The 12,512-nt window shown below is 39.1% G+C and overlaps 1 protein-coding gene across 2 annotated transcripts in view; it reads left to right on the plus strand.

The window, feature by feature from the left end:
- MINDY4 (MINDY lysine 48 deubiquitinase 4) overlaps positions 1-12,512 on the plus strand; it is a 95,315-nt gene that overhangs the window by 16,278 nt on the left and 66,525 nt on the right. For both annotated transcript variants that reach the window (XM_048837450.2, XM_048837449.2), the window contains exons 5-6: positions 78-336; positions 1,473-1,933. In XM_048837450.2, coding sequence (XP_048693407.2) covers positions 78-336; positions 1,473-1,933 — 720 coding nt within the window. The remainder of the gene's footprint in view (positions 1-77; positions 337-1,472; positions 1,934-12,512) is intronic.

A 12,512-nucleotide genomic window follows, 5' to 3' on the forward strand; every position in this document is an offset into this window, starting at 1 on the left:
AACCACGTTATTATTGTAATTTTTTATTGATAGTATTTGTGTATAATTTCATTTTAAATACCTTTCTTCCCTTGTAGATATGACATTGATGTTCCACGAGATAAAGTCATTCCATCGAAGAGACATCAACATAAAAGAGAGAAATCCAAGACTGTGGTAGAACCCAATAGTGGCTCATCCTCTGAAGGAGATAAAAAGTTAAAAAATAGCAGAGATGATTTGAAAATAACAGAAACTTCTGAGGAGATGAAGACCACAATGAGAGAGAAGCAAAAGTCCAGGTCTAGTCTCATTGTCAGAGGAATGATGGCTGGACCCACTGCAAGTTCACAAGAGGTGCTTTCCTGTACTTCTAGAGAGATTAAATAGAGGGTTAGAGTTATAGATTTCTACATTATATTTGCTAGTAAAGACATTTGAATATAACATGCAGATTGTTTTTGTATATTAAATTACCATATTTACAGAGCAGTAATTTAAGGAAGCAACTATAGTTAGTAATTTAAGGAAATCTTTTAGATGATTTAGAACCATCAGCAATCATCACATTGTATAATAACTAACCTATGCAACTCTCTGATCTTTGATTACACCATGTATAGTTATTGTTTATTTTCCATTCTCATTACCTTTTATTTCTTTAAGACTGGAATTTTCAAGGGTACCTAAGGGAGTTAGGCACTCAAATCCCAATGAATTTCTTTGGAAACCCCAGCCTAAATCAACAACAGTTCTTGGTTCCAGCAATTAAACTTCAACTAACATTCTCATGTGTTTTGTACTTTACTGTTTCAGTGAGTATTCTTGAAAACCAGCACCAAGATTCATGTTTTTGGTTTTTCTCCCTGTTCTGTTTTTTTATGTCAATGGGAGTTTTGCCTGAGTAAAGAGTGTAAAGTTGGACCTATGATCATTAGCAATGGAAAAACTCATACGATCAGTTTGAGTAATTTCTCAGATGCACGTAAAAGTTTGTGTGTGTATCTGAACTTGTCTAAACCACTTTGGTCTGGAAATAGGACTGGATACTTTCCTGTACTTCCTGGTTTCATCTGAGCTGGGTAAAACCTCAACAACAAGCTTTTGTGAGCTATTTCATTTCTGATCCTGGATGACAAGAAGGAGTGCCTGAAAATGCACAACAATTAAGACACCAAAAAAGTTGATCCTTATTATTTATTTATTTATATATTTATTATGTTGTAGCACCAAGTAGCACTAATCATGGGCCAGGTGGACCCCACCCCAAGTGACTTACCATATAGTTCTGGCTTGATATTGGCCAAATTTTGGTTGAAGATGCAAGTCAGTTCTTACTGTTATTATCCAAACAGGCTCTCCCCCATCCCTAATAACAGAATAAACTGCATATCCCAGTAGTTAGACTAATAGGGGCTTCTGCTTTCTTGTGTGTTTGTTTAAAAAGGCTGAACATTGAATCTGGTATTTTCTTTATTTACAACTTATTCTAGGATTTAGTAAAAAGGAGGCTTCTGAAACGATCCTCTGGCATAAATAGCACAATGCAATTCAAAGGGGAAGATCATCAGAAAAAATCTTCAGAAATGCCAGCTAGTGATTTTCAAGAGATTAAAGGAACTTCCACAGAGTCCGTGAGTTACCTTTCATCACACAATGCCAGTGCTCTGAAAGTAGATATGGAATTTTCATCAAAGATTTCATCAAACTCATACACAAGTTCAGTCAGTGAGAAGCTAAGACATACGCCCAAAGACACAGCTGATCCACTTGCCAAACTCTTATCGGAAAGAGAAAGAACCAAGGTTGAAGAAGGGAAACCAATGGCAAGCTCTGATATAGACACCAGTGAAAAAACCATCAAATTAAATGTTCTTCACAGACATTCAGAAACTGAAAGAGAGAAGAGAGAAAGATCTCCCAAAAACAATGAGAATCGGTTATCAGGACGCAGGTAAGACTGTTGGGTATCTTTGAAGAATATCTGTAAAATTACTGCACTGAAGAGTTCAGGAAGTGTTGTAGTTAACTAATATTGATTTGTGCAGGAAGCCTACATATGATTTTCATTTAGCTCAGAGGCACAAAAGGAGGTGCTCAAGAAAGACACCTCTTATGCATTAAGAACTAGCACTGATGAGCTTTGGATTGTGTTAAGATGGTGAATAAGAAAGTATGATACATCTCTTCACATAACCTAAGAACCAGGGCTCACCCAATGAAATTAATAGGCAGCAGATTTAAAACAAACAAAAGGAAGTATTTCTTCACACAATGCACAGTCAACCTGTGGAACTCGTTGCCATGGGATGTTGTGAAGACCAAAAGTATAGCTGGGTTCAAAAAAGAATTAGGTAAGTTCATGGAGGACAGGTCCATCAATGGCTGTTAGCCTCTGTTTGCCAGGTGCTGGACTGGACAACAGGGGATGGGTCACTTGATAATTGCCCTGTTCTGTTCATTCCCTGTGAAACATCTGGCACTGGCCGCCATTGGAAGACAGGATACTGGGCTAGATGGACCATTGGTCTGACTCAGTATGGCTGCTCTTGTGTTTTTATGAACTGAGTCCTGTTGCATCTGAGAAGTATGAGAATATGGTCTCCGTGTCCTCATGTAAAATGAGGGAATATAGAAGGTGATCTTCAAGTCTCTAAGAGGGAGAGAGAGAGCTTCCTTAACCCCAAAAACATATTGATGGCTTTCCCTCTCCTTCCACCCTTATATGTCACTACCTTCACATGGATTATAAACTCTTCAGTGCAGGATCTGAGGTATTTTATACATAGGAGCTTTGTACAGCTCGTAGCACATTGGGACCTTGATGCTGATCCATGCTTCAGGGTGCTAATGTGAAGTAAATACACATTGTCTGAATGGGGCTGTGATCTTGATTAGGCCTTGGAATAATGCAGGGCTATAGTGCATCAGGTTTAAGCAGGCTGATTTCTGAACATATTAGGATGCTTTATATCTGAGCAGCAGAAGAGGAAAAGGCTGGAGATAGTGTTGTTTTTTCCCTTTCAAGTGTTGCTAGGACAGGTTGTCTTTAAGAGTTATCTTGCCTGAAGTTAGAATGAACTTGGCTAAAAGTTTCTAATTTTGGTCTCCATCTTCATTGGCCCATTGATTATAGCAGTCTATAATTAGGTGCATAAATAAGTGGCCTGAATTGCAATAGAATAAGTGCATAAATAAGTGGCCTGAATTGCAATATTCAGTCAATAGAAATTGAGGGTGGTCAGCACCTCTTAAAATGAGGAGACTTGGGTAGGTGCCTTATTGGGGGTATAGAAGAGTAGCATTAGGCACCTGGTTTGAAAATCTTAGACTGAATGTAATACTGGTTATTAAAAGAGTAGGTTTAAAACCAAAACACTGAGGATGACCTGATCACTATTCCAAACTGCAAACTTAAATTCTCTCTTTTGGTTTATTTGGTTTCTGTATTTAAATTCTGCAACCTAATGAGTATGGGGCACTGTTAACATCCATGATAGTATGTTAGGTCCCTCCACCTTCCTTTTCAGTGGACTGGAGGAAGCAGCGAGCAAGGGACTGACTTAAGCTGCATGGAGACCAGCGTGGCACTTTTCTCTTCCTGGGAGCCAAAACACATTTGCAGAGGCTGTTGGATTTCCTCCCCTTTTCTCTTCCTTCACCTGCATGACACCGTTATTTGTTCATGTTAGCAGGCTTCATCTGAGTGATACGGATTGCTGAACAACCTGTCAGAACACCGTCTTCAAGGTCCCAGCATCCCAAGAGGTTTACAGTAGATGGCCAAAAAAAGCCATTATGTCACGAGTAAGAAAAAATAAGTATTCTGCACTACCAGAAAGAATTGTTTTAGGGAATACAGGGTGAAAAGAGTGAGTATGTTCCCAATACTGATGAAATAACAGGAGTATAGCAGATTATTTATCACCGCTTTGCATTGTAGCACAGGGCTGGCTCAAACCGAGCAGGAGGTTTTGTTCAAACAAATCGTTTGTAATACCTCCATGCAGCTGCTGCTGGGCCTCGCAGCACCTACCATGCTAAATCAGCACCTGTGGGACAGAGACGAAAAGCAGTAGCTGTGCTGAAAGGAATTGACACCCCATGCACAATCCTGCACAATGTATGTATGTCACTGAGCTAAAACAGCGTTGATTCCTCTGATGGAATGAGCAGATTTCAGAAAGAACAGTGGAGGGAGCTGTTTCATAAACAGTCTGTCTAATCATTGCATTGGTATTAGTATCCTAAGACCTTGCTGACATAGGGCTCTCAGGCTGCTGCCCGGTGCTGAGAACTCTGGCCAAACCCAGCAAATTGTGGAAGTACTGTGAGCACATGAGTATTCTCTTTGAAGTCAGGGGTCTGCTCCTGTGCTTAAAGTTAATCATATGCTTAAATGCTTTGCCAGATTTGGGCAGATTGTTTAGCACTTCAGTTGTAAACTTTTTTAGGTAGGGATTGTCTTTTTTGTTCCCTGTTTGTACAGTGCCTAGCATGACTGGGTCCTGGTCCATGAGTAGGGCTCATAGGTGCTGGAATAGTACAAATAATAAATAATAATAACTTTGCAGGATCTGTCTCAGAAAGTATAACAGTCGCTATTTATTGGGATCCAAAGTTCACTCTCTGTAACTCCCATGTAGTTCCATTGACTTCAGTGTTAACAAGGACAGATTTTGACCCTTCTCGATTAATATTTGAGATTTAGTTTAGGACTGATTGCAGCTGGTTCACCCGCAGGGTTTTGTAACCTTTTTCTTTTTTTCCCTTAGCAAAGTAAAGACATTCCAGTCTTATTTTTCATTCCTGTTTTCTTTTCCTTTTTCTGGCTAGCCATTTTCAAAGGTTCCTATTGTTATTCACCACCCCAGGCACCTTTTGTCTATATATGCACTTGGCAAAAAAAGAAGGCAAAACCACAGTGCTACATCAAAGGACTATCTGAATATCAATGAATAATGGCTGCTGACAGAGCAGACAAAAATAACTGTTTATAAAAATCTACTGGAGAAATAGGTTTCAGAGTAACAGCCGTGTTAGTCTGTATTCGCAAAAATAAAAGGAGTACTTGTGGCACCTTAGAGACAAACCAATTTATTTGAGCATGAGCTTTCGTGAGCTACAGCTCACTTCATCGGATGCATACCGTGGAAACTGCAGCAGACTTTATATATACACAGAGAATATGAAATAATACCTCCTCCCACCCCACTGTCCTGCTGGTAATAGCTTATCTAAAGTGATCATCAGGTGGGCCATTTCCAGCACAAATCCAGGTTTTCTCACCCTCCACCCCCCCACACAAATTCACTCTCCTGCTGGTGTGTGGGGGGGTGGAGGGTGAGAAAACCTGGATTTGTGCTGGAAATGGCCCACCTGATGATCACTTTAGATAAGCTATTACCAGCAGGACAGTGGGGTGGGAGGAGGTATTATTTCATATTCTCTGTGTATATATAAAGTCTGCTGCAGTTTCCACGGTATGCATCCGATGAAGTGAGCTGTAGCTCACGAGAGCTCATGCTCAAATAAATTGGTTAGTCTCTAAGGTGCCACAAGTACTCCTTTTCTTTTTACTGGAGAAATATGGATTCCTCAATATTTGGGCTCCCACACTTAAGTAAAAGAGAAAGATGAACACCATGCTGTGTTTGCTGTTTTGTGAGTCATTATATCATTAATTAGTCTTAGACAAGGCAAGAATTGGGGGGCACAGGAGGCTATCTGTTAACTAACTTCAGTTTAATAATGATAATAATAATACTGATCTCTTATGCTTTTCATCAGGAGATTTCAAAGCAATGACAAAGGAGATCAATATCATTTTCCCTTTTCAGTTGGAGAAACTGAGCACAAAGAGGTGATGTGACTTTCCCAAGGTCACCAAGCAGGCCCATGGCAAAGCTGGGAATCAGAGGCGGATTAGGGGTTTGTGGGGCCCTGGGCCAGAGCAAATGGGGGCCCCTCCCCACCCCTTTCACCTGCAGTCCCCCCCACCTGGCGCTTCTGCTGGGGAAACGAGGTCAAGGCGGAAGTGTTTGCTCCATCCCGCCTCCCCTCCTGGCACTCCTGCTGAGGAGCTTGGTCAGGGCGCAGGGGCTTCTCCCGCCCGGTGCTCCTGATGGGGAGCAAGGTCGGGGCGCGGGGGCTTGCCCTATCCCACGTGCCCAGCACTCCTGCTGGTCAGGGCTTGGGGGCTTCCCCTGCTCCTTGGTAGGAGTGCCAAGCGGGCAGAGTGGGTTGGGGTCGGGGGCACCCAATTGGCTGGGGCCCCTGAGCACATGACCAATTGGCCCAGAGGCTAAATCCGCCGCTGCTGGGAATAGAACCCAGGTATCTTAAATCCCAGTCTAGTGCTCTATTGACTAGTTTAGACTAATAATATATATATATTATTATTAAATAATTAAAAATATATTAAAAATTAAAATTAAAAAAGTATTAAAAATATAAATGCAAAACTAGTCCTTTACATTCAACAGTAAGTACTGAGGCCAACATTGCATTAGCTTTGTTGGGAGTTTGTTCTGAATAAGAACTTCAGGATTAGAATCTTATTTTTATAGGCACATTTTAGCCAGGTAGACAAACTGAGAAGACATTTGGATTTCTCTTACAACCAAAATTAAATGCTCAGCCATTTTAGATTTACATATAAGAGGAATGATGAACTGACTACGAATGGAATACTTCCAAAAATGATCAGCTGTAGTAATAAAAATATTCTCCAAATATTCTTAGAAAAGCAAACTTAGTTGCTATTGTTTCTTATTAAGTAGTTTTTCATAAAATAGCTGACTGCGTTTAGGAAAATCAATTAGAAACAAAGAGTATGGATGTAGCTTGTGGCATTTATCAGTTTATTTAAAGGACACCATTAGGGATCTGTGGATTAATATCTGATTTATTTACCTTAACAGATATTGTCCATTTTATAGGTCTCACAAAGATTCCAAACATCCACCATTAAAAAGTCAACATTTAACTACATTTACTACACTACCATTGGTAATTGTGGTAAAATGTTGACTTCTTAATGGAGACCTCTCTATTTTTCAATACACTTTTGACTTACCATGCATCCCCTTGTAGATATACTGTGTCTACTGCCAAGTAATAACTTTTAAAACATCCCTTTAGTCACAGAAGTTAGAGATGGAAAAAATATCTATCTTACATAGTGCCTATCACTGTGGTGTCTTAGTGCTTCTATACAAAACTAAAGAGTGCAAATGAGAAGAACAAAGGTGTTGTTTTCTCTGTGTTCCTCAAGAGTTAGATCTTGGGAACGGGCTGTAAATATGACACCTTGGCATGACTTCATATCAACATTGCTCAATTTAACAAGTCAAAAATGATTTTTCAAACTTTCAACACCAGTCAATATAAAATCTCAAAATCAAGCTGTTTTTTCCTTACCCTTTCTATGTTCATCACCAGTAATGCGCATCAGTCTTCAGCTATCCCTTTCTATCCTCATTATCCTTTCATTTGAATTTATGGTACTTGAAAATAATGTTAGTGATGTGCAATGCAGCTCCGTCTTCTTTAGCTGTTTTGGCTCTAGCAGGAATAAAAATATTTTTTTTAAAAATAAGTGTACAGCACAAAGAGAGGCACAAGGATCAAACATGTTAAGTGTGACAGTGACTTTTCAGACCATAATCACACTATAAGTTCAACAAGTTCACGTCTGAAAGAGCATATTCAGATATGAGGCTATAAGCTAACAAAGACCTCACCAAACCTTCTAAGCTCCTACCTGAGCAGAGTCTTGAATGGGAATGCAGTGCAAAAAGATAACAAAAAAATGTCCTGCCCCTCTGATGTATTGTCATTGATGCTGAACCCGTAAGGGTAAGAATTCTATTATCAGTGAACTGAGCATGCAGAATAAGGAATGAGGATCAATCATGGAACAGAATATATGATCACTGTGAATGGGAAAAATTAAATAGGTAAGAGGAATGTCTAACATGGATCAAATTAATTCTATTGCTTGTCTATACCTCATATAGAATTGAGGGCATTCCATGGCAGCTTTTGCCCACCTACAGAGTCATCCTACTCCTGTCAATGCAGCTTTAGGATGATAGTAGACTTCTAGTCTGATGTGTCCCCAATCTCCTCATTGAAAGGATGAGGGATATGAGTTGGCAGGTGGATCCTTGTATTTGCTGATCCAGCATCCTTGCACCCACCCCTAAATTTCTTTCTATATTAATGCAAATGGAGTCCATGCAGCTTCATGGCATCTCTGAGGGTAGACTCTCTGTGTAACTGCAACAGTTCTGATGTTTTCAGGACCTCTGTTTACCCACAGCTGGGTAAGAAGATCTGGCCCATCAAACGGTATCATATTCTAGCAGTTTTGACATCTGTGTTCTGCCTGCCATGACATATGGAGCTGAAAAAAATCAATTCCCCAGGAAAACAGAGTAGAGACTAAAATCTCAACAGCATAGGAAGCATGACAAAACTTAAGACTGGAATTACATGGAGAACCAGGAGACCAAACAAAGAGATGATCATAATGGTCCCTTCTGACATTAGTATCTATGAATCTATGAGATCAGGCTATAATATCTCAGAAGATCCCATTGTCCAAAGGAAGGGATTTATAATACAGGATCAGGAAGGAGGCACTTAATTGAGTTTTTACTCATTCTTTCATTGTGAACACTAGTCATCCCTACCTCTTCTGTACGTCTAATTACTCCGTCTATACTGTCCTCTTTACTGCCTGCAGTCTTGGCTAGGAATGGAATGTGAGCTGGGATTTCCTTTCAAGACTCTGCCAAGGTAGCTGGGTAATTTGAAGAGTAGGGACTGTTTTATGAGCATGTGGCTTGGCGTCAGCCTTCTTCTTCCAACCAAAACCTTAGCAGCTCCGTGATGTGCTCCATCTCCACTAGCTGGGGAGTAAGTGCCAAATGAGTCCACTGCCAGAATTTCTTTTCCTATATGGCAATGCATAGCCTTTCAACCAAAATTCCCCAGATGGGAACGTTTTAATTGTTCCAAAAATATCACGGCAAAGACTCATTATTCAGTCATGAATTCTTTCCAAGCTGTGATACGCATCCAAACACAAACAGGCCGAGCGTAGTGAATTGCCATAGATACTAATGCCTTCATTGGAACATTAGTCATATTTCACAGAGTCACTGAAATTAGAGATGGAAAAGACCTTTTTAGGTCACTTTGTTCTACAGTATATTATTCAGTGCTATATATATATATTTGCTACAGCACATTTTCCAGGGTTTTGTCCAGTTCAGTCTTTAAATGGCTCAAGTGGCAGAACTCCCTCCACTTCCCTTGGGAATCTATTCCAAAGTCTAATAGATCTTAGTTTTAGGATTTTCGCCCTTATATTCAGCCTAAATTTTCTTTTGCTTAATTCTGTCCCATTATTTGTAGTTATAGCTGCTTTTACCGTCCTGGTCATTCCTATCCCTGCTTTTTGTTTACCCCTTTTAAGTACTTGTAGGCAGTTATCTTATTCCATGAGTCATCATTTGACTAAAGTTTATATATAATGATTTTAATATTTGCTCATAATTCTAACCCTCCAACCCCTGAATTTTTGTCTTTTGCTGCTCTTCTTTGATTTCCTTCCTATTTCTTTCTAGTACTCGGGGCTCCCATAATGGTACAGTATTCTAGGCATGACTCACCAGTGCCACATGGAGATTAAAAATCTTTCTGTTGATGTTATATTTCTTAGTATGTGGTGAAATATCACATTGGTGTCGCTTGCCACTACATTGCATTGCAAGCTCGTGTATTATTAATTTCAGTTTTGGACAGTGATGCAAACATAACCTTTCCTGAGTGTCTTCCTCTGAACCATTCTTTATGAGCCAGTGTTAGATGTAGGATACGGGGTTAGATGAATCTATTGTGGTACAATAGTTCTGCATTCCTATGCCTTGGTGAGTACAGGCACTTTCTCTATGCTTTGCAATACGGCATTTCTACATGTGACTCTTGGCTGTGAGTCTGAATCACTTTGTTTTGTCTTCTGAATCATTGCTCGCTTTCTCACTCTCACCTTAACTAAGATTAATGAAGGTGGATGCTACTGACAGTTCTTTCTTAGAGATGATGAAAAATTCTTGGCTAAGAGAGGATTTTCCCTATGTATTCATTTCAGTAAAAAGTATAGAAGAAAACCCAACAACCTGAAGACACTTTTTTTGGAATAAGAGTAAAGCTGGGTAGAAAAGGGCTTTGCTGTCCCACAAATATATTCAAGAGTTTGAAATATTTTCCCATCTTTAATCTAGACAAAATGTCAAAATCTCTAAATATTCATGAACTGGAAAAACTTTTTTTTTTTCATTTCAGGTCAATCAAAACATTTCATTTCTATAATTCTGAAATATTTTGTTTCAATTTTGATGGGGTTTTTTACCCTTTTTAGTCAAATTAGCTTACATTTTGAAACTATTTGGATTGGAAAACTGGAATTTTTCATTTTGAAAATGTTGCAATTAAATATCTTGACAAATTTGAAACATTTTTTCTCAATATTTTTTTGAGTTGGGAGATTTGTTGACTCTGACCCTGTTTCACTAACATTTTCAATAGCAACAAATCGGCTTTAAAAAAAAATGGACCAAAAGTTGTTGACCAGCTCTAGATAGAAGACCACTGGAAGCAAACAAATATACCTCTTGCCCTCTAAGAAACTCAGTAGAAAAATCAAGGTGACCAGTTTTAAAATACAAATGTTATTTCTTAGTATTTCTCCAGTTATCTGAAACCAGCAAAAATAAAAATTATCAACAAAAACAGTGACTTGGCCCTTTAAATAATCAGCGTTCTTGCTTTAAATGAGTTTTAAAACTGGAGTAAAACAGCTTAATTGCCTACAGGAGGACTCAAGCCTATGCTTGTCAATTCTCTATGCTTAATTAGTTTAGAACTGCCTGAGATCTCAGTAGTTTTTTTTTCTCCTGGTAAACTGTTGCATGCTTCCCACCCACAAGCCGTCTGTGCTGGCATACATTAAAATATAAGCACAGAAGATGGATATTCATTTCTGAAGGACTGACGAACCGCTCGCACACACGCACACACACACACACAGTTTGTCCCTTGTGCTAAATGAGAAATAACCTGGAGGAAGTCTGTTATGTTGGAGCTGGAACAGTTGTATCCTAGGTTCGAGTGGGCAATTAAGGGCTATGGGGCTATGAAAAGCATTCTAGTGAAGGTGTACTGTACATTCCGCTAGACTAACTCGTTATGAATCTTGACGGTGCTAACTTCCTTCCATTTATTTTCAGCTTTGCTGGAAATGGCCAAGCCTTTATGCTCTTGGGGAAAGAAGGAATCCTTCCATTTCTGGGGATTCCTCCCAATTTAAAGCTGGCGTCAAAATAATTGTGTTGATCTAACATAATAAATACTGGTTTCAATGGAAGTGTACATCTGGATACAGTCAATATTGCACTTGAATTTTAACTGCATTCTCTCCTTGTCTAAAAGGAAAATAATAGCAAATACACAAAGCACTTTATTTCAGAACTTCAGTGAAATAAGAAATTCTTGTTCTAAAATGTGTTCATATGGTATACTCTGGGCCAGATCTTCTCTTCTCCCAGGTTTACAATGGTGTAACTCCATTATCTTCAGGAAGGTTACTCCTAATTTATACTGGTGTAGGTGAAATCAGAATCAAGCCATTTACCCAAAGTCTTCCTAATACTCTCCCTAATCTGAATGACCGTAGTATCAAAAAGAAAATACTTCTTGGTTTTTCAGATAAATGTCTTCTTATTTTTCACAGCTCATTTTTGTTAAGTAGGAGAGAGAATTGTCAAATCCAGAACAGAGCTATTCCACTTGGAGTAACAGATGTGGATGGCTTTCAGACAGTACTCAGCATATCACACTGAAATGACTTTTCAGCAGCCTGGGAAAAATGTAATAGCTGACTGCAAAGGAAAAGTGCTTATCAGCATCGTAACTTGGTTTTTAGTGTTCATAAACTTTTATCAGAATAGTAAAGTGGAGCATCTGAGCCAAAGAAGTTCCTCCAGATAGAATAAAATAAACATCTGCAGACATCCACTTTCAGCGTAGAGCCAAACCCTGTCATCCTTCACCAGGCAAAACTCCCATTGAATTCCATGAGAATTTTTTCTGGTGGTGGACTACAGGATTTGGCCCATGGGATAGAAAAAAATCAGTGCTGATGTGATGTTATTAAGACATCATTAATTACTTCTGAGGCAGGGTACGGGTGAGCAGGTCAAGGAGAAAGGTGTTGGACTCCTAACATTACTGAACTCTTGTGGAGCTTTCTCATTTTAGTTTTGCATCTATGATATTATTGTTATGCTGACATCTAGTAACAATATTTATAAAACAAGTTAAATGTCACAAAGACCTGCAGCTGGATTCAACTGTTTATTATCTATTTAAAATAACTTTTCCACTCAACTTTTCTGCCCATCTGTTTTCCAATTTGTGCTTTAAGAGTCTTTTGTGAAGGGGGGCATTAGAACTTGGGTTGC

This window comes from Caretta caretta, chromosome 2 (assembly GCF_965140235.1).
Source record: "Caretta caretta isolate rCarCar2 chromosome 2, rCarCar1.hap1, whole genome shotgun sequence".
Classification (NCBI taxonomy): domain Eukaryota; kingdom Metazoa; phylum Chordata; order Testudines; family Cheloniidae; genus Caretta; species Caretta caretta.